At 31.6% G+C, this 24864-nt stretch overlaps 4 protein-coding genes across 10 annotated transcripts in view; 2 read left to right on the top strand and 2 right to left on the bottom strand.

Moving 5' to 3' along the window:
* LOC123710459 (trifunctional purine biosynthetic protein adenosine-3) overlaps positions 1-6387 on the top strand; it is a 28507-nt gene extending 22120 nt beyond the window's left edge. For both annotated transcript variants that reach the window (XM_045662355.1, XM_045662356.1), the window contains exons 17-23: positions 751-929; positions 2032-2142; positions 2651-2794; positions 3090-3251; positions 3949-4082; positions 4747-4870; positions 5414-6387. In XM_045662355.1, coding sequence (XP_045518311.1) covers positions 751-929; positions 2032-2142; positions 2651-2794; positions 3090-3251; positions 3949-4082; positions 4747-4870; positions 5414-5596 — 1037 coding nt within the window. In that variant the 3' untranslated portion in view covers positions 5597-6387. The remainder of the gene's footprint in view (positions 1-750; positions 930-2031; positions 2143-2650; positions 2795-3089; positions 3252-3948; positions 4083-4746; positions 4871-5413) is intronic.
* LOC123710460 (dnaJ homolog subfamily C member 28) lies at positions 6386-8402 on the bottom strand. Its single transcript, XM_045662357.1, has 4 exons — positions 8178-8402; positions 7877-8095; positions 7445-7792; positions 6386-6945 (listed from the first exon to the last, which is right to left on the bottom strand). Exons 1-4 carry the CDS (start codon positions 8283-8285, stop codon positions 6517-6519), a joined length of 1104 nt encoding a protein of 367 aa, XP_045518313.1. The 5' UTR covers positions 8286-8402; the 3' UTR covers positions 6386-6516.
* A 506-nt stretch (positions 8403-8908) lies between these two features.
* On the bottom strand, positions 8909-16504 carry LOC123710351. Of its 4 annotated transcripts, none has more exons than XM_045662180.1 (11): positions 16276-16504; positions 15926-16010; positions 15724-15782; positions 15377-15623; positions 14163-14325; positions 13699-13781; positions 12983-13144; positions 12407-12493; positions 11248-11373; positions 10620-10722; positions 8909-9629 (listed from the first exon to the last, which is right to left on the bottom strand). In XM_045662180.1, exons 1-11 carry the CDS (start codon positions 16370-16372, stop codon positions 9450-9452), a joined length of 1392 nt encoding a protein of 463 aa, XP_045518136.1. In that variant the 5' UTR covers positions 16373-16504; the 3' UTR covers positions 8909-9449. The 4 variants fall into 4 exon arrangements, with proteins under 4 accessions (XP_045518136.1, XP_045518137.1, XP_045518138.1 ...); XM_045662181.1 differs by having other exon boundaries at positions 15724-15779; XM_045662182.1 differs by lacking the exon at positions 12407-12493.
* Positions 16505-16915: 411 nt separating this feature from the next.
* LOC123710312 (zinc finger protein 436-like) lies at positions 16916-24811 on the top strand. Of its 3 annotated transcripts, XM_045662125.1 has the most exons (10): positions 16916-17051; positions 17531-18407; positions 18633-18746; positions 18993-19142; positions 19550-19685; positions 20452-20554; positions 21201-21330; positions 22233-22302; positions 22614-22689; positions 22858-22946. In XM_045662125.1, exons 2-9 carry the CDS (start codon positions 17539-17541, stop codon positions 22650-22652), a joined length of 1611 nt encoding a protein of 536 aa, XP_045518081.1. In that variant the 5' UTR covers positions 16916-17051; positions 17531-17538; the 3' UTR covers positions 22653-22689; positions 22858-22946. The 3 variants fall into 3 exon arrangements, with proteins under 3 accessions (XP_045518081.1, XP_045518079.1, XP_045518080.1); XM_045662123.1 differs by lacking the exon at positions 22614-22689 and having other exon boundaries at positions 22858-24811; XM_045662124.1 differs by lacking the exons at positions 16916-17051; positions 22614-22689 and adding an exon at positions 17118-17292 and having other exon boundaries at positions 22858-24811.
* The last annotated feature ends 53 nt before the right edge of the window (positions 24812-24864 follow it).

The following is a 24864-nucleotide window of genomic DNA, read 5'->3' as shown; positions in this document are numbered from 1 at the left end:
AATGATTTAAGATTTTTTTGTCTTTAATTTATTGAAATTAATTACGTATTGACGTAATATGTAGTTACTAACCAAAATTATGAAATATCTCTTTATACTTATGTCTTATTAATAGAAAACTTTAACCATTTTCAAATAGCTTTTTGTTACGCAAATCATAATAATTTATTTATGTATTTACAACTACTTCAACAGCCAATACGATATTTGTGTAACTTAATTATCTTAACATAATATTTTTAACGTGTTTCTGTGTCAGTATTAAGCACTCGCAACGCCTTTTATTTAGTGGACCACAAATTCGTGCCCTAGGGATCGAGTTTAAAAAATTACTCCTGTATTCAAACCGTGTCACTAATATTTCGCAAGGATTTTTAGTTTGGTAGCGGTTTTGTATGGATATGTTAAAATAAAAACGCTTTGTTTGTAGCTGGGGAACAACTGGCTTTAATTGTTTAAAACATGAGCTTATAACTAAGATAACATTAGGGGTTGCGGCGCTGGATGGTAACTAACTTACTTACTGACTTATTTTAGAGTTTGTAAATCTACTGACACCATGTTATTGGACATCGGAAACCAGAATGCTTAAAATACAATTTGTAAGTGTGGTAAAAACTAAAGGGCTCAATATTGGTTTCAAGTTTATCAATGATTGTTTATATTTTGTTTACGTTTCTATTATCTATTTTATTAACTAAAGTATATATTATTTCAATCCAGAAGTTTGATCCTCTTTTTTATTTAAAGGCGAGGAGCTAATCAAACCTACGCGTATCTACGTGGGAAGCGTGGTAGGAGCTTTACAAAGGGGCTACGTAAAGGCCGTAGCGCACATAACGGGCGGTGGACTTTTGGAGAACATACCTCGTGTCATTCCAGAGTCTGTGAGAGTTAGACTTAATGCGCATTGGTGGAATGTCCACCCGGTGAGTTATTTAGTATTAGCATAATTTATTTTAGTTCTAAAAATTAATCAAATGTACGTATCATGAACAGTTAGTATTCGATGTTACGTGGATTAGTGTTGGCTTGACCTTGCGACTCTAATCCAGTGTGTACTAAAGGACTTTGTATTTATCAATAAAAAATAAATCAATGCCGCTAAAACCTTTTTAGGTCTGGGCCTCAGATTTCTGTATCTGTTTCATGATCATTTGTTAATCTAATAGGCAAGCAGGAGATCAGCCTTCTGTGCCTGACGCACGCCGTCGACTTTTTGGTGTAAGGCGGGTTTCCTCACGATGTTTTTCTTCACTGTTCGAGCGAACTTTAAATGCGCACATAAAAAGAAAGTCCATTGGTGCACAGTCGGGCATAGAACCTACGACCTCAGAGATGAGAGTCACACGATGAAGCCACTAGGCCAACACTGCTCACTTTATATCTATATGCATATCTAATACCGCTTGTACGGTGAAAACATCGTGAGGAAACCAGCATAGCATGTCTCCAAAACTAAAAAATGTACATGTCTAAGACAAAAGGCTCATCACCTACCTGTTTAAGCAATAAAAAATATTAAATTGATGCAATCTAAGATCAAGACCTATATAGGATGGTAGCACTACTAGAATATATTTTCGATTAGCGATTTCCACAACTGAAAATCATGTCTATAAAACATTATTGTGTGAATGTATACACTATTCGTTTCAATGAATTTATACGACGAATTAAATTGAATATACTCTATATACACCTGTTTATTAAAAGGATAAGTTCATATTTCTTGGCCTCAATAACCACCTTCGTTTCTCTCTATTGAAATTCCTGCTTGTCAGTGCCATTCGATTGTTACATGCTCAGTGTAGACCTCGCAGAGTAAATATACATTGAAGAAACAATAAACAATATTTTACATTAGGTTTAGATGATTTGCATTCTTTTAGCAGTAAGACAAACCATTTACATCCTTTGTCTTCAATCATGTATAAAATTCACTGAACGAAATTAAAACGGGTCGATGTGTTTAAACTGTGGTTAGGTTTTACGGTTATTTATTAATAAATAATCATGGTTTAATTGCAGGTGTTTGCATGGATCGCTGAAACAGGTTCAGTGAAAGACGAGGAGATGCTACGAACGTTCAACTGCGGTATTGGAATGGTCCTCATTGTTGCACCAGAACATCAAGCTGAGGTAAGTCCTGACTTATCTTAAAATTCAAACAGTAACTTATCAAGATCCTTCTTATAAAATATTTTGGTGCTTATGACGTCATTCAATCGGAATCATTACAGTTCGTAGCTTAACAGTATGTATATTTCTTGTATGTAGATATGTGTGTGTACATGACCATGAACAACAACTATACTCAGTATAAGAGTGATGTGAGAGGTGTTGGAATCCCGATTGTATGGCCTGTATGTATCTATGGACTTTTCTGGTTATGTGCTCATTTAACACTCGTACGTTAAAAGAAATAATCGTTGAATTGTCCAACTATCTACTTATCTATTTAGAAAAAAAAACAAATGGTCATCACAGATATAGACGCCAAGATGAAGGGTTTTACCGCCACATATTGAAATTTAATTCAAGATAACGATGATATAATAAATAAAATTTGTTTATTTTTAAAACTAAAACTGTTTTTTTTGTCTGTCTGACAATATGAAATCCATGATTGTTACTTAATCTTTCTTAGGTGATGAATATAACCCGTTCGTTTGGCGCCATGGTGATTGGAAGTGTACAAGCTCGTCCAGCAGGTGGAGCTCGCGTTATTGTTGACAATTTTGCATCAGCCCTCGACTTCACTAGGAGAATGCCACTACTCATTAACAAGAAGGTAACTTTGCCTTTACTCTTAATGTTTTATGAGAAATATATTTAACTGATTTAATTTTTAAATGTCTCCAGTTAATTTTTACTTTGACATGTGTAATTTGATTATTTATCGTTTATTTTAAATAACAAAATGTTTTAAATGAACAAATATTTCAAGAGATGTAAAGCCGTACTAACAATATTACTCATATAGAAAAAACAATAACTTTCAACAACTCCGACAACTTAAAAGTTGCTATACTATGATTGCTATTAGGTTTTATGCCGAAACACTCTGAACACACATAAATTTCCAGGTGGCAGTACTAGTGTCAGGCAACGGCAGTAACCTCCAAGCCTTGATTGATACGACTCGCGATCGTTCACAATGTATGTGCGCGGAGATAGCGCTCGTTGTGTCTAATAAGAAAGACGCGTACGCACTCAAACGGGCCGAGGAAGCTAATATACCTACAGCGGTAAGTATTCTGATTATTGAATTCGAATAATGATATTAATATAATATATCTTAATAATATTTACAGAAATATAACTTACGTATAAAAATAACTCAACAGTTTTTTTTAGTTTAATAATTATAAGTATGGTTATAAGATGTCCATAGGTTTTCCATGTTTATATAATAATTAAAATAATTATATAAGCTGTTTTTTTTTGTTTTCGTTGCACGCAAAAAATGATCTAGTATTGTGGGTGTTTTGAAAATCGTTGTACATTGTCACAACCCTTTTGTCATAATTAAAGTTTGTATTATTATTATTTCGAGTTGCTTGGCGCTACCCTGCCGTCCGATCTCAGCTTTGGGCGTTTTATACTCTGTAAGGACCAGATGGCAAAGAAATTGCTTGGTATTTTGCCAAAACATCGACAGTTCTTCACACCGGAACAGCTTCTTAATCATTATCAAGCTAAAGTCCGCTCGTGTGTGGACTACTGCAGTCATCTCCAGAGATTTCATGACATTGCCTTGGATGCTATTGAGAGACGAGCAAAGCGAGTTATAGACGACTTATTCACATGTTGAATTCCAACTCTTAAGTCTTGACCATGGCCATCCAATAGGCCACAGCTCACTTAACAGATGGGATAAAACCTCTGTCCAGTTCTTTATAAAAAAAAACCTTTGTAATTTTCATATCATATTATCTGTTGAAGGTATTCAATTACAAAGATTACGCTTCTCGGGAGGAGTTTGACAGCGCTGTATCGAAGGTATTAGAAGCTCATCGGATTGACCTCGTGTGTTTGGCCGGATATATGAGGATACTCTCGGCTGACTTTGTTGCCAAGTTAGTACATTTCGCGGTCATTTTCATAAACTATTAGTCTCAATTAGTTTTACAATGCTTTGTCCATATCTTCAATAGGGTTAAACTATACTTTCTGATTTTTTAAAATTGAAATTTTGTATCGGATTGCTTGAACAGAAATATTATAAAATTCTTGCGATAACTGAGTCTCTCTTAGCTTAACGGTTAAAATAAAAATTGATTCTCGAAATAATTGTTTCGGGTTGGTAGGCACAGTAGGCGGGGACTTTAAATAACTTTTTATTTGATAATTAATTAGCGAACCTTAACAATTCATGGCTGGTATTATAATAGTTACGTACTCTAATAATGATATAGAGCAGTGTTGGCCTGGTGGCTTCAGCGTGCGACTCTCATCCTTGAGGTCGTAGGTTCGATCCCTAGCTGTGCACCAATGGACTTTCTTTCTATGTGCGCATTTAACATTAGCTCGAACGGTGAAAGAAATCATCGTGAGGAAACCGGCTTGCCTTAGACCCAAAAAGTCGACGGCGTGTGTCAGGCACAGAAGGCTGATCACCAACTTGCCTATTCAATTCACAAACGATCATGAAACAGATACAGAAATCTGAGGCCCAGACCTAAAAAGGTTGTAGCGCCATTGATTTTTTTTATATATCATTATTATTTTATATTATTCTAGATGGAAAGGTCGTCTAATTAACATCCACCCTTCGCTGTTGCCCCGTCACCCGGGTTTACACGCGCAGAAACAGTGCATTGAAGCCGGCGATACACTTTCTGGCTGCACAGTACATTTTGTAGATGTAAGTATTTTTTTATAATAATACCCTTTATTTTATTTGAATGTATAAATTAGATGTGCTGTCTGCCGCTGTGGTCGACTTTGGCGTGTATTTAACACTCGCTCGTAAGGAAAACATCATTAGGAAACTGGCTTTCTGGAGAAGGCTGATAGTTTATTAAACAAATGATCAATAGACAGATATAAAAATATTAGGACGAGATGTTACAGGTTGTAGCGCGTTTGTTTTTGGCCTAGTCCTTGACGGAATATTTCTGTATCAAAATTTTATTGCTCAATTAAATTTGTAACAATTTACAAAAAACGTATCGAACCAGTCATTTTACTAGTTAATTATAAAGTAGTGTAGAGTTTATTTATACAAATTTATACGACGCGGCCTTGCCCTGCGTTAATATTTTTTACATTAGATTATTTGGAGGGTTACTTCATTGTGATAAACTTTCTACCAATTTTTTTAAATCACTGCAACACTGACATGAAAGAGGTATATTAGGTGATATATAAACTTTTTAATTTAAAGTGAAAACTTCAATTTTTTCAGGAGGGTATGGATACAGGTCCGATAATAGTCCAAGAGCGCGTGCCCGTTAGCTTAGACGATACGGTCGAGACGTTAACCGCACGTATACATACAGCGGAACATCGCGCTTACCCTCGTGCATTACGTCTTGTGTCAACGGGTCGTGCGAGACTTAATAGCCACGGACAAGTCATCATGTCATAGAACTATCTCAGTAATCAATTACACATTAATTAACAATTAAACTTATAAACACACATGATAACATAATCAAAAGTAAATAAAAGTCTATGTATAACAAAAAAAATCAGATGTAAGGACTTTTAAAAATGTTAAATTTAAAATTGCTTGTTTTATATTTAATAATAACATGTGAAACATGCTCCTGTTTTAGGTAACTTGTTTGATATTAAACTAATAATATGAAAAATATTTTTACTTAATATGTAAAACTAAACAAGCCATTGTGTTAAGTTTTTTTACTTGTCTAATAAAAGATCAATCTTGATATTAATGTTACATTTTGGAACCATACAATTTTATTTAAATAGAATATTATAATGTATATAGAATTAAGCTTAATATTAATTACTATATGATCTTTAACAATTTTACTGTTATGTGAATCAAAAGTTTACAATATAGTCTGTGTGGAAAGAACTGGTGTGGCAGTTATAGGAACTAATATAATTCTTATTTGCTACGCAACATTTCATTTATTCACAGTGTTCTTAACAACAAAAAAGTTAATTTCCGCTAACTCTAATGGGTGCTATAAAGCTATTCAAAAGGAAACAAAGTAGCAATTTAACTTTGACTTTTGAATTTTTATTTTTCCTTTATTTAGTCATAACATAAGGCTGCCAAATTAAAAAGCAATATTATGGATTGTTGTTTCTATAAGGTTCTCGAATAAGTCTTCCATGTATATTTTAGAAAATCAATTTATGGAGTTACTATTAAGATTTATATGTTGAATAAAATACATTAAAATATTGGATATTTTATTTATTTTGTAAGACTGCAGGTATTCAAGAGTACCAGTAAAATTTACTACATATTATAAATTATGTTATCTAAATATCACAGATTTCTAATCATTTCTATATAGTTTTTATCATGTTTTATGCCTTCTTCTTGTCAGGGTTAAAATTAATTATTTCACCAATAGCTTTGAAAATTATGGAAATAATATCTTCATTCTCTTGGACATGTGCAAATCGAACTTCCTCTTTCTTCAGAACACCTTCAACAGAGTGTTTCCCATTTGTGCAAATATCTTCACAAATTTTATCATATTCTACATGAAATTTTTGTTTATTTAGTAGGGGAACAATTAAATTATATGTATTTATTTTTGTGTTAATAGATTTAGCTAAACTCTTGTTACTTTCATATATTTTAAGCCATTTCTCTTTATCTGTTTCTGAAAACGGGTATGGGCCAAGATACATTCTTTCATTTTTTATTTCATCCTTTAAGAGTTCAATGTCTTGGTCTATGTCTTTACTCATAGTTATCCATTCAGGTGTAAAGCCATTATTTATTAAAACCTATAAGATATAAAACAACTACATTATGCAGCTATATAAGTTTCATAGTTAATTAACATCTCTTTAAATGCTATCAGACACAGTTGTAGAATCACTACGCTCATGGAGTATATTATCAAACTTTTATTTATATGTATACATGAGGAATATATATATATTTGCCAAGGTGCCAAACAAAGTTTGCCTAGAAGTATTTCTAATTAAATACATCATTTAAAAAAATACTTTATATGAAATCCAACTTCATAGCATATGTACATAACTTAAAAATTTGCAGGTCCTATACCTTGTATGTAGTTTTATACCAACTTAAAGCTAATTCTTGCACCACAAAATCTGGAATTGACAACCCTTGTCTATACAAAAGTATTAATCTTTAAAAATCTCAAAGTGAATGAGTTACCATTCTACAGCAATACTTTGTTTAGTATAGCAACTTAAATTAACTTCAACTTAAATATTATACATAATTTTAATATACAACAATAAACAAATATACCTCATTTAACTTATGAGTAGTAAAGTCAACATATGGATTCCTATTCTGGTCTTTCAAAGGCTTTCCTTTTCCACTTAAATTTTCAAATTCACCCTTAGACATTGACTCTTGAATTAGATCCTCAACTAATCGATCAAACCCATATTTAGTTTTAATGTCATGTTTATTCAAAGAATCCTTCTTCATTAATGTTTTGTCTGATGCCACAGCTTTCGACACTCGATGCTCCATCACATTGTTTGCTGCTTTTTGTGCTCGAACTTGAATCCATTGTTTCTCTCTCTGATAAGGAGTACCATGGCCAACACCTTCATAACTTAGGTACTGTCTATGTTGTGGTGCTGTATGCTAAGTTGTAAGGTACAAGTATTAAGTTAATTCAATGTATGTAAATTCTAATATGACTGGGTAATATGAATGTCAAAATCTTACCCTTATATCAAAAACAATTTTTTCAATCTCTGCCCTCCCACTGGATCCAGTATTATGTTTAGAAATTATTCTGAATGCATTCTCAACAGCCACAAACTTGTCTATATCGGCATGTGGAGACTGAGAATCTGGATGATACTTTTTAGCAAGTTCTAAGAATGCTTGACGAACTGTGTCATGCTTAGAATCAAGCGGAATATTAAGGAGTTTATAACTTTCCTATAAAACATGTAACAATATAGAAAATAATACTTCAAACAAGCATTTATGTAAATCTTTTTATTAGTGGCGCAAGTTTTACCTCAACTTCTTTTCGTCCTAATTTACCAATACCTCTTACAAATAATTTATTAACAACCTGTAGTGACAGAGCAGTTTCATATCCGTTTAAATGTGATAATTTATTCATATTAGTGGCATTTTATTTTAATTACGTAATATGTATTTAAATTTTAAATTTTGATCAAAACAAATAATTCAACCCAACAGACCAATGAATTTTCTAGTCTCGACTCCTGTCTTGCATCGTGAAATTTAAACAATGATCGATGAACATTGATAATTGACATTTGGCATCATGCAGCTATACAGACATAATTTATTTTAAATAACGTTTCGCGCTTCTTATGGGTAATTTATATAGGTTGCGTTATATAAAAGAGATTAAAAAATGTACATGAGGAGAATCACTGAATTCTTCATAATTATGATTGTTTATACTCTGTCTAAACTCTAAAATCGTTATTCATTCAATAAATCACTAGGATTTGGCGCTTTACCGCCCTGGGGAAAGACCCGTTCCTCGATTATGCGCAATATTAGACAACAAATTACGTCGATTTTTTTTGTGGTGTGCTCATCTTTTGTATAGATCTAAGAATGTAAACAGTCATGCAAAAAAAACAATCAAAATTACTTTTATTTTTATTTATTCATTACCATAATAATAATTTTCTATTATTTAAAACCATATTATTGATAAACAAATACAATTATAATATGATAATTTATAACCTACTTTGTTTTGTTTATTTTGGTGGATTATACAGCAGGTATATTACTTATTTGAACAAATTAAGAAAACAATCTCATAACTAGTATAATGAGGTAGCATAATAACAGAAAAGGAAATCTATACATAAAAAAGTCACAAGTACTCCCACAATAAGGAAATACTAATTAAATAATAATAATTTATATTACATCAATAAACAATCTCACAATAAAACAACAGTCATTGAAGTAATAGAGTCTAGATTTCAGGTAAAATTATAAAATATAGATTGAAGTGCTAAAGTAAGTGTGAGTGAGTGATGAGTGTTAGATAAGTTTTATTAGACAGTTAAGTAATAATTCAACAAGTGTTTAAAGACAGGAGATAGACAATTACACTTTTTTTAAATGTTTTTATAGACTGATAAAGAAGTTGCACTAATTATCATCCATAGATGATAGCATTGCCATCATGATTATGAAATAAAAAATAAATTGATCATGATAAGTCAGAATATGCAAACAGGTTAAAAACGATAGGCAAACTAATTGATGATTAGGGCTAGGTTATTCGTTTTTTTTATACAGCATTATTCCTTCTATTAAACTCTTCAGTATCTGTAGGCACATCCCATCTTATGTCCCAAAAACCATTAGGAGTGGAGGGACGAATCGGGTTATTCCGGCCACGGTGTTTGGAGCATTCTTCCATCTTCTGAGCAAGCATATCTGGGTTGTCAGCGTATAAGGTACCATAGAACTGGAAATAAATACATGTTAATATTTTCCAAATAATTGTCGGTTTTAATCTTATTACATAAAAATCCTATATTTGTAAGGGCGTGTTGAGAATTAAACTCAATTGTCCTTAAGAAAGTGATTTAACGACACGGGCGATGCCCCGTCAAGAACTGCTACTGAGGATCCACAAGCAGACGACCCGGTGGGTTATCGTACCCGCACGTCTAGCTAGCGAATGCCACGAGCTTGATGAAATCAATTTTAAAACTGGTATTAAATGTATATTAACAATTAATTTAATTTATTTTCTAACATTTATAAGTGTACTTGTTTATCTATTGAATATAGTTAATTTGAGTTTGATGTGACTTCGACTTCTCTGTTGCGTTGCGTGTACGCGCGTTGGTCGTGATATTGTTTACGCGAGTCTGTCGCGTTACACATTATTATTATACTAATATCGCAAGCAGAACTAGTTAGATGGCATATTATATGCAGTTGTCGTTTATGCTACTAAAAGTACGTCTTTGCCCGTAGCATCTTGCCATGTACACAATACTAAAAATGTATACTATAAATGTGTCGTCATAGATCACTTATAAATATATCGGCAGCAGTGTTGGCCTAGTGGCTTCAGCGTGCGACTCTCATCCCTCAGGTAGTAGGTTCGATCCAAGGCTGTGCACCAATGGACTTTCTATGTGCGCATTAAACATTCGCTTGAGCGGAGAAGGAAAACATCGTGAGGAAACGGGCTTGCATTTATTATATTATATGGCCACAGAAATATCTTCACATTTTAATATGAGGTCAAAGACGGACATAATTGGCAATTTTTTTAACAACGAAAAATAGTTCAAATAATTTTTGTCACTATAATAATTTTAAAAAACGAAATTTTATGAAAAATCTCCGGCTGTTTTTACCATAATTATTTTGAACAGCCCACGTAAATACGTAATTTTCATTATATATGTAAGTATTTATTACGTATAAATGTTATTCTTACCTGCATACAATTATCACAGCTCCATCCAGGTAAGGCCCGTTTGTCACTTTTTTTCCTGAGTGTAGGCTCTTTATACACCGGCTCTAATAGTTCCAACTTTGTCCTTAAAAAGAACACCTTTTTTCAGCAATGAACATTGACAGTTTTAAGGGATAAAATTCAAATTTACGAAAGCCCATACATTTGAATAGAAAATTTTAACAATAAGAATACTTTTAGTAACATGGGTAACAAACAATATTTATCGTAAGTATTTTTGTTTTCAATAACACAATCAAAAGAATATCTACGAAATTCGAGCCAACAAAACATAATGGCGCCAAAACCCCATCTATACCTCACCACGCATGCGCCAAACATAGCAATATTTTTTTTATCATTCTAAGTGACATTGACTACTTGTGCCTTTTTTCTAATGGAAAAATTGTCTGCATAATTTCGTTAAAGAAAGCTTTAATTTATATTAGAGTATTATTTTTATAACGAGTATAATTTTGTTTATGGCTAAATCCATGTAATTCTTACAGCATTATTTCGATATATTATGCAATATAAGATTCTTTATAAATAGTTTAATAGGAAATCTTTGTATTGTAAAATTGCAATCATAGTATTAATTGCGACCTACCTCTTAGGCAAAGTAGTTTGTGGGGGTGATATTCTGGCGTTTCGCTGTAATATCGACAGACTCGACTCCATATCGACTTGTGTGTTTAAAACGTTGTGGTTTTCACTTAACGGCGCCTTTTGAGGACTGAAAAGGAAAAAGTTGGGTGTCTATTTTTCGTAAAGTATATTAGTCAAAAAATTATAAGTATAATATACTCACTAAATACTATTTAATACTAATAATAAATAAGTTTCTGTTTATGAGATCGTGGCTCACGCGGATTGTAATCCTTCTGTAGGTCTTGGATTCGTAACCGTATTCGTTAGAGTAAAACATTTCAACTAGCAACAAAATAAAATAAAACAAACAGCAATGTGTCCTAATATATTGTTACGAAGACGGGTCGACTGCCATGTTTCTAGATTTTTCCACTAGTTAGAGTTCAGCAAGCTGTAATATGATTTCTGACCGTTTCAGGAGAGGGTCAATCACATATTAGAAAATTGCAATTTTCATAATGTTACCCTAGTTTTCAGGAAGCTGAAACGTTTTTTCAGTCGGTTTCAGAACATGTGTAGTCGAGTGGTGCAGTTTTCAGGAGACCCGTTTTCAGGCGTTTTCAGGCCTAGTTATACCCCTTTGATGAAGGAATATTCTAGACCGAACTTTCTAGGTGTGAGACAAGGACGAAATGATACGAGAGAGAGAGAGAGAGAAGATCAGAACTGTCTCGAAACTAGACGAGCACTCTAGAACGCCGTACGACAAGGACGGAGCAACGTGCGAAAGAGACAAAGAGTGCGAACGTTCTAGAATTGTGCAATCGCTACTCAGTAGCAAGCCCGCCTAGAAAGTTCTCGAATATTGTTTAGAATTATTCCCAGGGATATATAAGCGAGCCGAAACGCGACTAGTCACTTAGTTTTGAATGCGATAACAAGAGCGAAACACCGAAGCGATAAAGTGCGAATAAAGTGAATATAAGTGATAAAGTACTGTGTGAAGTGTGCATAAGTGAAGTAATAAGTGATTGTTTTTGTGTGTGCTATAAGTGCCTTTCTGCAAGTAATTTGTGCCCATAAATTCCTCATTTGATTTACCAATAAATAAACTCTTGAAGAAATCCACGGCATTTTCTATCCGATCCCCTAGCTCGTAACAATATATATATATATACCTTTTTTTATTATGCAATAATGAAAGACTGTCGTTCGCATCACACTCCATGTTTTCGTCTTCATTTTCTGATTTATTTATTTTTAAGCTGGAATTGAAATATTGTTAAAACAATCTGTATTCTATACATTTTTCTGCAAAAATAAAAATAATTCTTATATAATTTAAACTTGAGTAGAATTTATATTGTTTCTTATGTCTTTCATTATTCTTGTCGCGTCTATTTTAGGGAATTATTACCATAATTATTTTGGCTTTAATACGTTTAGTTATATTCCTTTATAAAAGAGATATTTCGTTGAAAAATATTTATTTGAAACGCACTTAGTAAAGGAACACTAAGCATGATTGACACAATAAACATTGCCCAAAGTAAATGTACCTTAATACAAAGCAATAAAGACGCAAATACAATACGCAATAACTTAGTTGCCAACACTCTGTTTTATTTCTATTAACGCAATAAATAACAGGATAACCTAATAAAATAATCTTTCTAATTTTGAAAGCCCAAAAATGCGCAAGAGTAAGACATGAAAACATTGAAAATAGGATATTATATAGACTTGTTACTCACTTCCGCCTGCAATGCTTCATCAAATCAATTGAATATTGTGTGTAAGTTACTGAGTCAGTTCGATTCCTGTCGTGTAAATTTTCTGTCTCTTCTAGCTTTAACTTGGGCGGTGATTGAGGCTTCTTGAATTTACTTGGACTATCTTTGGACATCGATTTAAACCTAAACATTATTGAAGCCGGATCAAAACTCATTAAATTTCACAATAAAGGGTTGACAGTGACAATTATGTAAACACGCCTGGATAGTTTTAGTAAGTAAAAATAAATAATTGTAAAATTTTGATAGACGCGTTTTAGTAGACGCGAAGTGTATCTTCAGTGTTAGAAGACCATAAATAGAATATTATCTGGTGATAATTAACGAACGTATTACTGCTTTTTATAAAGTTGTGGCGGTGAAAGTATTTGGGGGAAAAAGAACCGGCGTGTTGGCTAAATTGCTCGCTCACTCAAAAATAATAATTATTTATTTATACAATCTTTGATGCATTTCATATTATACATTAATTACTGAGTTACGACACCCGATCACGACTAGGCAACTCTAGTAAAAAATACAACGGGTAAAGTTCAAACGTAATTAAAAAATAAAATTACGATGCGAGACTAGTAAAAAATTATACATGCTTAAACCTGTAATACATATTGAATGCTTGCCATAGATACACAATCAGTGTTTCATTTGAATTATTATACATATTTTAAATCACTTACATTTGAGGCAAAAGAAATGGCCCACTAGTCGGTGAAGGTAATATTGTTTCATCATAGTCCGTTATTTCTTTTTTAACATTACACTAAAATTAAAAAGAAGTTCTTTATACCCAATTTTGAATAAAATTAAATAATTTTAAGATTTATATGAACGTGCTCTCGAACTCGCCGGCAATGCCAATTCAAAATTGCGAAGTGCAAATTTATGTATTTAATTTAATATTAATAAACATTATGTGTCAAACATGAATGGCGCCAAAGTCTGAAACATTACCACCGCGCATGCGCTAAACCTAAGTCATAGATGAGTAGTAGATCAGAAATTAAATATCACCACAGCAAATAAATAATTTATAGTTGATAATAACAATAGGGCTCAGAAGATTTTAGCTTTTATTGATGCAGATCAATTATTATCCTAACTTATCAATATCTACCAACATACCTTATGTTTATTATCTTACCTTATCGTCATCAGACCTTAAAGCTTCTGGTGAGCAAGTAAGGTCAACCACAAGTGAAGATTTCTCTTTGAAAACATTAAGTCTGGACTGCTTTAACCGACCACTACCTTTACTTCTACTTGGAGATGGAAATATCAACTTGACACATTTTTCTGGAGTTTCCCTGATATAATAAAATTTATTATAGACGCCGATCCATTGATGGGTTAGTATTTTATAATAACAATTTATGTTTATGTGAAACATTACTAGTGATACTTGGGGTGTTCAATAGGGTGGGGTGATAACCAGTAAGACGCAATTGTGTTTTATCAAATGTAGTTTTCGAACTCTCAGGTTTATACACTATCTTACACTTTCTCTACAGATTGAAATTCCCTTTAGAAGTCCCTTAAAAATCGTGCATCGTCATCAAATTAAGAATACCTGAGATGTTCCTTACAGATAGGTAGATATCACTAGACTTAGTGAAACAAAACAATTTTAACGAGTTTGCTATGTCGTTGCATAATTCCTCACGCAACTTTCTTATTTACCCTGCATACAAGTCTTCGCAACAGTGGCTCCATAATTAAACTATTCGATCATTATTCCCTTTGACTGTTCCAGAAAAAACAGCCCATGACGGCCCCTTCCAAGTTGTGGACTGTTTTTTCGTCCATAGTTTTGAATCAAGCCAAAAATCCGTAACGAACTAACCTAACGTTTCTCTGCGCACGTTCTAAAGCATTCTGTTCACCCACTATTTTCATACCGAAATGGTATATAATATTATGGAAACTTTCTATAGTAATCTGAATTTCTTCTGTTATATATACACGACGACCGACCAAGATTATTTGTTAGTATGTGACTAGCGAGGTTGGGCCTGCCGTGCGGAATTTGTAGGTAATGGAACTTCTTCCACTCTCAAGCTAAGGAGGAGCATGATATTTTCAACTTTTGATTAACCAGCTCCATAGTAAAAAAAATTCAAGCAGGGTTACTTTTTTACCGCAGGGACTTCAAATTTACCCATTTTTAAGAACATATTTTGATACAACACAATCAAAAATTTTATTTTTATAAAAACAAAAGAGAATGGATTGTAATTTCTGTGCATAACAGTATTTTTTTTATTTATAAGGAATGTATGGCATTATCACTAGTTGTTGAACATCCTTCATAGAAAAGCAAAATACGCATATATAAGACTAAGGCCATAGAATGCTCACCTAGTTTCCTCACTTTTCTTATTTAGACTTAAGCCAGAAGCAGTATTGCTCTTAACTTTTTTGCTCATTAGAATAATAGGACTTTTGCGACCAGGGGTTCCTGCTATCTCTGACAAAGATTCATCCTGTATTTCTTCTTTTACTGTTTTGTCATTATGATCTAACTTTGTTTCACTACATATTATTTTAAAAATGGCATCTATTATATTGAGGTCTTTTGTTTCTAGAAGGTTTTTAAGGGCTGAAGCTGGAATTTAACAGAAACTAATAAAATATTTTATTAAGATTTGTCTATATTTACTAACATAAATGTTACTTTTGTACTAAACAACAGTACAAGAACTTACCAACTTGTTGTATTAAATAATTTTTCTGCTGTAGTTCTTTTTTTAATGAGTCTTGACTACTGAAACATGTAAAACAGCGGATAATGAAACCTGCTATTGATTGGTAAATAGTGTCCTATCCTAATTCTACAACATTTCTTATATTTTGTATTGTATAAGTCATCACAGTGTTTTCAGTCTCATCAGACATAATTAAACTTACCAATTACACTTTTCTTCAAGTGACTGAAATTTTGATTTATAATCCATGTTTTCCTTATTTAGCTTATCATATTCTTCAGCCAAATCTGAAAACACTTTTGATTTAACTTACACCAATAATTTAAGTATAATATTGCTTTTCGACATAATTAATGTAAGGTGCTTATAAATATAGGAATATGAAGTCAATTATGAGTAATATACAAAGTCTATCAAATATTATATGTTCTGGAAGAACTTCTTGATTTTGGCGCCAAATCAAAAATATGAGTAAATACCATATTATATGACGTAACAGCACTGACGATGAAAGAAGTTTTAATTTATAGGAAAGTTAGCAGTATAAAATACCTCTGAAACATCTAATAGTGTCTTGTAAGGTTATTTTCATTGCAACAACTTTTGGGAAGGATGGATTCGGTAAGCAAGTAAGTAATTCCGAATTCATAGTTAGATCAGATTTAGCCAACGTAAAATATATTCAATATTTTATTCAAAACTATTTTTATTAATTAATTTGAATCTCAATACTGCTAAAAATAAAAATATAAACTTTTTCAGAGTTAAAACTTGGCAACAGTTTGTTTTCTTTACTTTAAATAAAACAGATAAAATTCACATTCCACAGTCTACCTACTTTTATAGAATAAGATCTTATCTATATAATATGACTGTATGATGTAATCAAAACCTAAACTCGTTTAATTAAGATAATAATGAAAACTCAACAACAACATACTTTGATTTTTGACTAATTAAAAAAAATCATGTAGAAAAATATTTACGTTTCAAAATCTTTTACTGTTTATATTTCTGATCAAAATTTCTTAGCTGGCAACCCTTCTATATGGGAATTGACATATATCAATAATGCAAATCGCCAATCGCCATTGTGTCGCCATCAAAGAACGCGCCACGCTTCGCAGCATTGTCAGACGTCATAAATAAAGGTGCCATTTTGAATGTGTATTGTCAAAAAATAAGATTCTTTCTCTGAGCAACTGGCAAAGGGAAGTTAATGCCATTTGTCTAATTTAGTTAAATGTTAATAAATTGACTTTTTGGATAAGTCAAATTGATCCAAATAATAAATAACAACAGTTTTTACAAAATATGAAGGTCTAAAGGTATGTGACATAGTTTTAATAACTGACTTAGATTAATCAGTCATTACATGAGTATCTATCAAAGTGTTCCTTGCTTTGCGTGCTTTTAATAGGAGACTGTCAAAGTGGCGCCAATTTAGGGCGCCAAATGATATAAATAATAACTTTCATAGAAAATATATGCGTAAAAATTATGAGAAATCTAAAACGCTATTCAAAAATATATTTTGAGATAACCTACATATACGCAAGATATATTTATGTAAGATTTAAAAAGTTCTCTTGGTTGGTTTTCATATGATAATGATAACCTGCATCTAAATAAATAAAAATTGGGTATTAATTTTATAACTCTATTTTCACATACTGATCATGACGCTCTATAATTAAATAAACTTGTATAATTAGTAAATTCAATTTCTTGCAAAAGGGACAAGATTCTTGTCTTGAGGCTACTAAAGGCAGGAATCTTGTAAAGTTTTATTTCTATTCTGTTGTAGCCATTAAGATGAGTTCAAATGAAGAAATGTTTCTTGTTATTATTGGTGACGAAGACTATCAGGTGCCTGATGATTTAAAAGAAGTTGTAGAACAAAGTGATTCAAATATGGAGATTGGTGAAATTATAGAAGAACAACAAATTGAAGAAGAACCATGTACCTATGAAATTCAAGTAGAAAATGAAGATGACTTAAATAATGAAGAAAATGTAAATCAAGAAGGATATAATTATGATGAAGAAATTGTTGATGAAGGAATAATCGTAGAGGAACCAGTTTATGAAGATTCAGAAAAGACAGATGTTGTCAATGGTGATATAATAAATGAAAGGATAATACTAGACCAACCTTATGAAGTTGAACTAGAAGAAATGAAAGAAGATGAAAATAATTCAACAAATAATCAAGAAATAATTATCGAAGGTTTAGATGAAAATAGTATACTGCAGCTGCAAAATGGAGAACTACAATTAGAGGATGGAGATGGACAGCACTATTTAATACAAGAAGAGAATGGACAGTATGTTCTTCAAGAATCATCTAAGTACAATATAGTTGAAATAAATGGTGAACAAGTGTTAGTACAAGAAGTTGAAGAGACAGATGAACATACCAATAAAAACAATTCAAATGTTCAATATGTTATACAACAAGATACTCAAGGATCAAGCGATGATGAGTTTGCAAGACCAAAAAGGAAACAAGAAAGACCACCGAGGCCACATCAGGTTTCTTCATATGTGCAAGAGTTGAAAGAAACTTACCCAGAGTTGAATGACGAAGAAAGATTGATTTCAACTTTAGCAGAAATTATGAGAACAATTAAACCGCCACCTCTTCCTGATAATTTTTGTGTCATGAATGGCATTATGTTTGAGTAAGTAATGTAAAACACATACAACTTGATCTTTTACAAGCAAATCTTTCTGCTTCTTAGACCAGAAAGTGTTCTGGGACAAGCCTGTAAATTTCGAATTTTATGAAAATAATTTAATATATTCGATTAAAATTAAATTTATTTTACTGGTTTAGTTGCAACTGTAAAATTGTATTTTATTTTAAATCCTTAAAATCTAAATTGACTCTAGGTAATTGATTTCAGGTGCAATTCGTGTGGCAAATTCTTTAACAGTATGCCAGAGGCAGCTCGTCATTTTCAATACTACCATGGCGAGCGATATCTCATATGTTTTGCATGTGGAGCAGATTTTAGAAAGTAAGTATATGCTGAAAGTTTTAAATTTTAACTTACATAGGGGAAATCATAACTGAAGATTTGACTGAAAATTAGGACAAGTAACTATGTAAACATTTTCAAATGTAGAATTTACTAACATATCTAAATCAAACTATCATCACACCAAAATCTGAAGAAGTATCAAATCTATTGAATTGATGTTTTCCTAATTACTTAATATATTTATTATAGATACATTGTTAAATTATCATTATCACTTTCCAGCCCCACAAACTTATACAAACATGAGAAAGGTTGCACCATGTATCCCGACATCATCTCAGTTTTGAAGGCGCGCTCGAGACATCTTAGCAGCAAAGGACGTAATCGGCCCTACTTTTCTAAATCACATGAAATCAGAATTGAAAATAACAGGTTTGTTTATTATTTTATTATAAAAGAAAAGGTATAATACACCTGTATAATAATAGGCCTTAATTTGATTGCAAGCAGAACTATAATAATTTATAGGTCGCCGCAGAAGGTGCTTCAAGATCAATCAATTTTATTAGAACAGACTCAAATCATGTATGTTCATGTCCGCTTTATAGCTGTGCATTTATAATGTAGACTATAATAGTATTTTCCTCTAAATATTGATTACAATGTGTAATCATCAAATATAGAAGGATGAGTGATGAATATTATGCTCAATGATTGATTAGTAAAATAATCATTGAGCATAATATTAGGTCTATTTGTTCTTAATTATGAAATAAAACTATACATAGGTATTGTAAAATACTCTTTTTTGTATTATGTACTAATTATATTGGTTATAGATTCCTGTGCAGCCAGTGTCCTGCATCATTCGGTACGCGGTCAGGCCTAGACGCGCACGAGCACGAGCATGCGGGAGACAGGCCTTACCTTTGCGCCTTCTGCGTCTGCGCATACACTTCACCTTCTGCTCTGTCGGTATGTCTACCCTTCTAACTCACACACAAATACACACTATATGTGATTCAGTTCTAGTTGAAAAATTACATTTAAAAGTTTGCAATAGTAATTATGAAAGTGTTCTTTTATCACTGCATTTTATCATTATATAGTTTGCATGATAATAAAAATATTTTGCATAAATACGAAATCTATTAATACCCGCTAGAACCGGTTTCTTACTTGTTTATTTACAATAGTATAATATAATAAAAATAATCAGTAAATATTTTGTTTTCTCTTTTACAATAAAATATATAACATATAATAAATACATCTTAAGTAAAATTCAGCGACGACATTTAAAAATCATAGGTTCCTGATTTTATTAAATTGTTTATGTTACCGTTACCTCTTAATAAGCTACTCTGAGTACTATAGAAGAAAATCATAGAAACCATAATATGTTACCAATGTGACCAATTAATTAACGACGCCCGTAGATATAAATAAGAACTACTATTGACATCTTTTTACAAGCAGTGCCTTGAGTTGCGTTTTTCAACCCTCTGGTCGTTGGTGTGAATCAAGAATGTGCACCAATGGAATTTCCTTTGTGTGTGCCCATTTTATAATCACTTGTATAAAAGCAAAACATCGTGAGGAAACCGTCGTCTCTTAGACCAAACATGATCTAGGGAGGGTTGTGTAGCGTCATTCTTTTATATTATTGTCAAGTATAAATGAAGGTATATTTTTAAATATAATTATTCTTCAGAAGTCTTATAATTAAATCGTATTTCAGCGTCACATGCGCAAACACCGCGGCGAGATGTTAGTTTGTGAGCAATGCGGCAAGCGACTCAGTACTAGGAACGCCCTTGACGCACACATGTTGACGCACCAACGTATGTATTACTAAATTTTTACTAATAAACTGAGACGTAAGTTTTTGTATTTGAATTTTATTTCAAAACTTGAAACAAAAAAATTCTCGTAAATATGTACATATTGTACATAAGTGTACACTTATGAGTGTCAATATTAAAATAAATAATAATAAGAAAATAAAAAAAATTGCTTGTATTCTACAATTTTGTATAGCTAATGACAATAAATGTTAGGTTAGGTTATGATTGACGCACAACTTATATTGCTCAGTAATGAAAAAATTGTCAAAAGGTTAAGCGTGTCGCTGCGTGAGTCGTGCGTTTATATCACGGCTCAATTTTTCTATGTGGCAATAACACTTTCGTGCAGTGATAGCCAAAAATTTATGATCAAAGTTACTGCCGCCTTTTTCTAATATATTTTAGTTTTTTCATTTCGCAATAATAATTTTGAGAACTATTTAATTATTCCTAACGAACAACGACCTTTTTTAACATTTAACATGACATGAAAATTTTTAATGATATATTAGTAATTAATACAAATTGAAAATAAAATATAAAGAAAGTACATAATTTTTAACATTTCGTCTTAGGCATGGACTATAAATAAAAGTATGTATGTGCATTGTAAGCCGTTAATTTAATAATGAATTGTGAACAGCTGCCCTTCGAAGATACCTATGTCCGGAGTGCCCGAAGCGTTTCTCGCAGAAGAGCAGTCTTCAGCTGCACCTCGAACGCCTTCATCGTGACTTGCCCCCACCATGCGCCTGTCAACTGTGTCCGGCCAGGTATGATTTATCACACATAAAATACTTCATGTAACAACTTGTATTTTTTAAAATGACAATACGTGTCTTCACTGAGACATCATTTAACATTACTAACCTAACTTAAGACTAATAAGTATTCTAAGTCTTAACTAATTCGCATATTTAACATAAGAATCATAAGTGTCCAAAAACACTCCTTACAGTCTCTATTAAGGGGAGAATACTCTGTTCTTCTCTTCAATTTTTTTTTCTCTTAGCACTAACGTATATTAAAAAGTTATTACTTGTCTTTTGTTAACATAGCTTTTACACATTGAAAGAAAACAATTTTTTACTGGATTGAAGCTATGTATTATTATAAACTTATAATTATTTTACATAATTTTTCCGACGTTTCGCGTGCTTTACAGCGTGCGTAGTCACGGTGACTGAAGACAAAAGGTGCTGAATGTCAAAAACTTAAAATTATGTAAAATAATTATAAGTTTATAATAATACATAGCTTCAATCTGGTAAAAAGTGTTTTCTTTCAAGTTATTAATTTTTTTTAATATTATTTTTATTATGTAGATTATATTGAAAATCTATGCGTTTTTGAATCCTATATTTTTAAGGGCACAGTGCTTCTATATCACTGGAGAATTTCCTCTTTCAGTTATAGGTTTTTGATGTATTCACATAATATTATATAAATAATTAAATTATTTTCAGTTAAGTATACTGATTTGATACAGCTGATTGTGCAGTTATTTTTACCTCATACACCTTATGTACTAATTGCAATATGTAAAGTAAGAAATATTTCACTTATATATGTCTGATATGTAATGGTAATCCCTTCGATGTCGTTATAACAGATTTTGAATCAATGTATATCAATTTATCAATAAAAATACTTAATATAATTATATGAATCACAGGTACCCCCGTATGTCGCAACTTAGACAACACATGAAGGAAGTTCACGGAATGCTACTCATGACGCAAAAGGTGAGTTTTTTTTTTATATTTCATATATTCTTAAATCCAGAGGATCTATAAATTGTATCTCCGAACAAATTTTAAAATAATAATAAGTAAAATAGTCGAATGGAGTTACAACCCTTAATGGTTGGCTACAGATGGAAGCCGCTTCTTTGTTCATTATTATTTTTCATAGACAAGTAGTGCTCTTGTGTCTGAGACACGTCATCGATTTTTAGGTTTGAGACGTTTGCCCTAGTTTGTTCCCCCATAATAACACGGTTATTACCGCGTTTTTCTTCCGGATTAAAAAAAAATCAAACTTACCTTCTTTCCAGCATGGTGATCGGCCTTCTGTGTCTTCCGAAACTTTTTAATCGCTGGAACACTAAACTCATTCTACACTCTAAAGGGGTATAATTATTTTGCCTTATAAATTTTATTGATTTACAAAATTTTCTGAAACTAATTAAAATTTGCGAAAAGTTCCAAGGTTTTTGAGATATTAGTTAAACAAAATACACGCTTATTGTTAATCTTTGGTTTCTTTGAAGTCGTTTAATACTAACGTTCTAATTACAGATGTTCTACAAATCGTTGCCAAGATTAACTCCGTCTCAAGTAGAGCAAGCGAAAGTGGTACTCAAATCAGAGGTCGAAAAATATCCAAGATATGTCATTGAAAAATCGCTTTGATATTAGCACTAAGCGGGCGTCACGAGAGGGGTATAATTCTCAGGCCCGTATTCTAAATCATGACACGTTATTTCTGATTCCGATGTTCCAACTTTTGCTTTTATTCAATATCATTAAATAAGAAATTACAATATGTTGTATACGTCATTTACGTTTACGTTTAAAGTAGCATGCGTGAAATATTAACGAATATTAATTTATTAAAAATCAAAAATATTTCACTTAATTTTTGCTCCCCTTATATCCACAGTACGCTAGTTAAATGTACTTTTCTAAGTATTTTCGGCTCTTTTTGTCCAATTATGTTTACTATGATGAAGAGAGACATTTATATAAATAATTTTTTTTATATAATATACCACATCTAATTAGCTTTAGATTATAATTTTATTTAATCACAATGCAATCTAAAAACCCTTGGAGAAAATGTCTATGGTAATTTAAAAAAAATTAAATTCTTTATACAATTGTCTTTATTTCGTCGTAATTAAACATTTTTACTAATTAACTTACGGGTTGGTAAATCGGAATTAGGTTTGCAAAAATTCAAAGGTAGTTCTTGAATTGTATTATTTTTAATATCTTTAAAATAAAAGGCTATATGAAAGGAAAGTATGAGCTTTTAAAGATAAAATAATTATCAAGCTTAGTCTCTAAAATGTATTACAATTAATACGTATTTAGTACATCAGCCAACGTAAAAAAAATATATTTTTTGTGTTTCATTTAATTATCCAAAACCTTACCTTATGTTCTTAAATATATTCGTACAGACAGTTACAATTTATGTATATATAGAGAATTATGCCCCAAGTGAAAGAGATAGAAGAGAGAAAGGGCACCATTGTGCATTAAATGTTGAACTTTATTATGATTTTGTATGTTTTTTAGAATTAATAAAGTATATTAAATATTGAGTTTTGGTATATTTTTCTTATGTATTGCAAATTTTAAGAAAATATCGTATCTAATTGTCAATAATATAAGCTGTGAATTTAGATTATATATTATATACAGTTTCCGTCTACAGTACAGATGAGTCCTGTAAAAAACCTTAGAATATTCTCTATCAGCATAGTCTGTATACATATTCATAATCGAGTAAAAACATCAAATAAACATAAATTAAAGATGTCGTGACGCCCACAAATAATCTTATTAAATGTATGTAAGGGACCAAAGGTATATTTAGTCTCATTAATTATTCTCTACTACTTCAAACCCTTTAAAATTAATAAGGCAAAGCTTTTAGTTTTTTTCACATTACACAACTTAGTATTTAGAAATATAATTCTATATGTTATATTTTTAAGGTATTGTAATAGACATTTCTGCGTCTGTTTCATTGATGTTTTTTTACGATGTTATTGTTTCGCAGTTAGCTGTGACCACAGAGAATGTAAACCCATTTAAACAGTAATAAAACTGTCATCACCTATACATTGCATGAAGTTAACACATTCCCAGAATGGTTAGTTAACCATTATAATATTTAAAAACCCATTAATGTCTGTCTATAATTAAGTAATAAAGTATATTAAATGTTTATTTAAGCAGATCCCCGATTAGTTACGTAACAGTTACTTTTACATTAAATTGTAGTTAATTTAAATATCGTTTCCGGTTATACTTAACTTGGAGATATTATTTTAGAAGGTAACTATTTTTATTATAGTTGAATTTTATTTTTAGTTTGTATGGTTTTCCTTTGGATATATTGATTTGTACCGTAGTAGTAGTTAAACATGAGTATTTTTCGCATGAACAATTCTTACCAATGTAAATATAGAGTATATTGCTTTCAGCTAAAACGGCACAATTTAATGTCATGTCCTGTAGTAATATTATCATTTCTGATTGACAACTCCGGGTTATAATTTATGGGTAAAATAA

Source organism: Pieris brassicae, chromosome 5 (genome assembly GCF_905147105.1).
Source record: "Pieris brassicae chromosome 5, ilPieBrab1.1, whole genome shotgun sequence".
Taxonomy (NCBI): Eukaryota; Metazoa; Arthropoda; class Insecta; order Lepidoptera; family Pieridae; genus Pieris; species Pieris brassicae.
The sequence above is the reverse complement of the archived record's forward strand: the minus strand, read 5'-3'. Positions and strand labels throughout refer to the sequence as shown.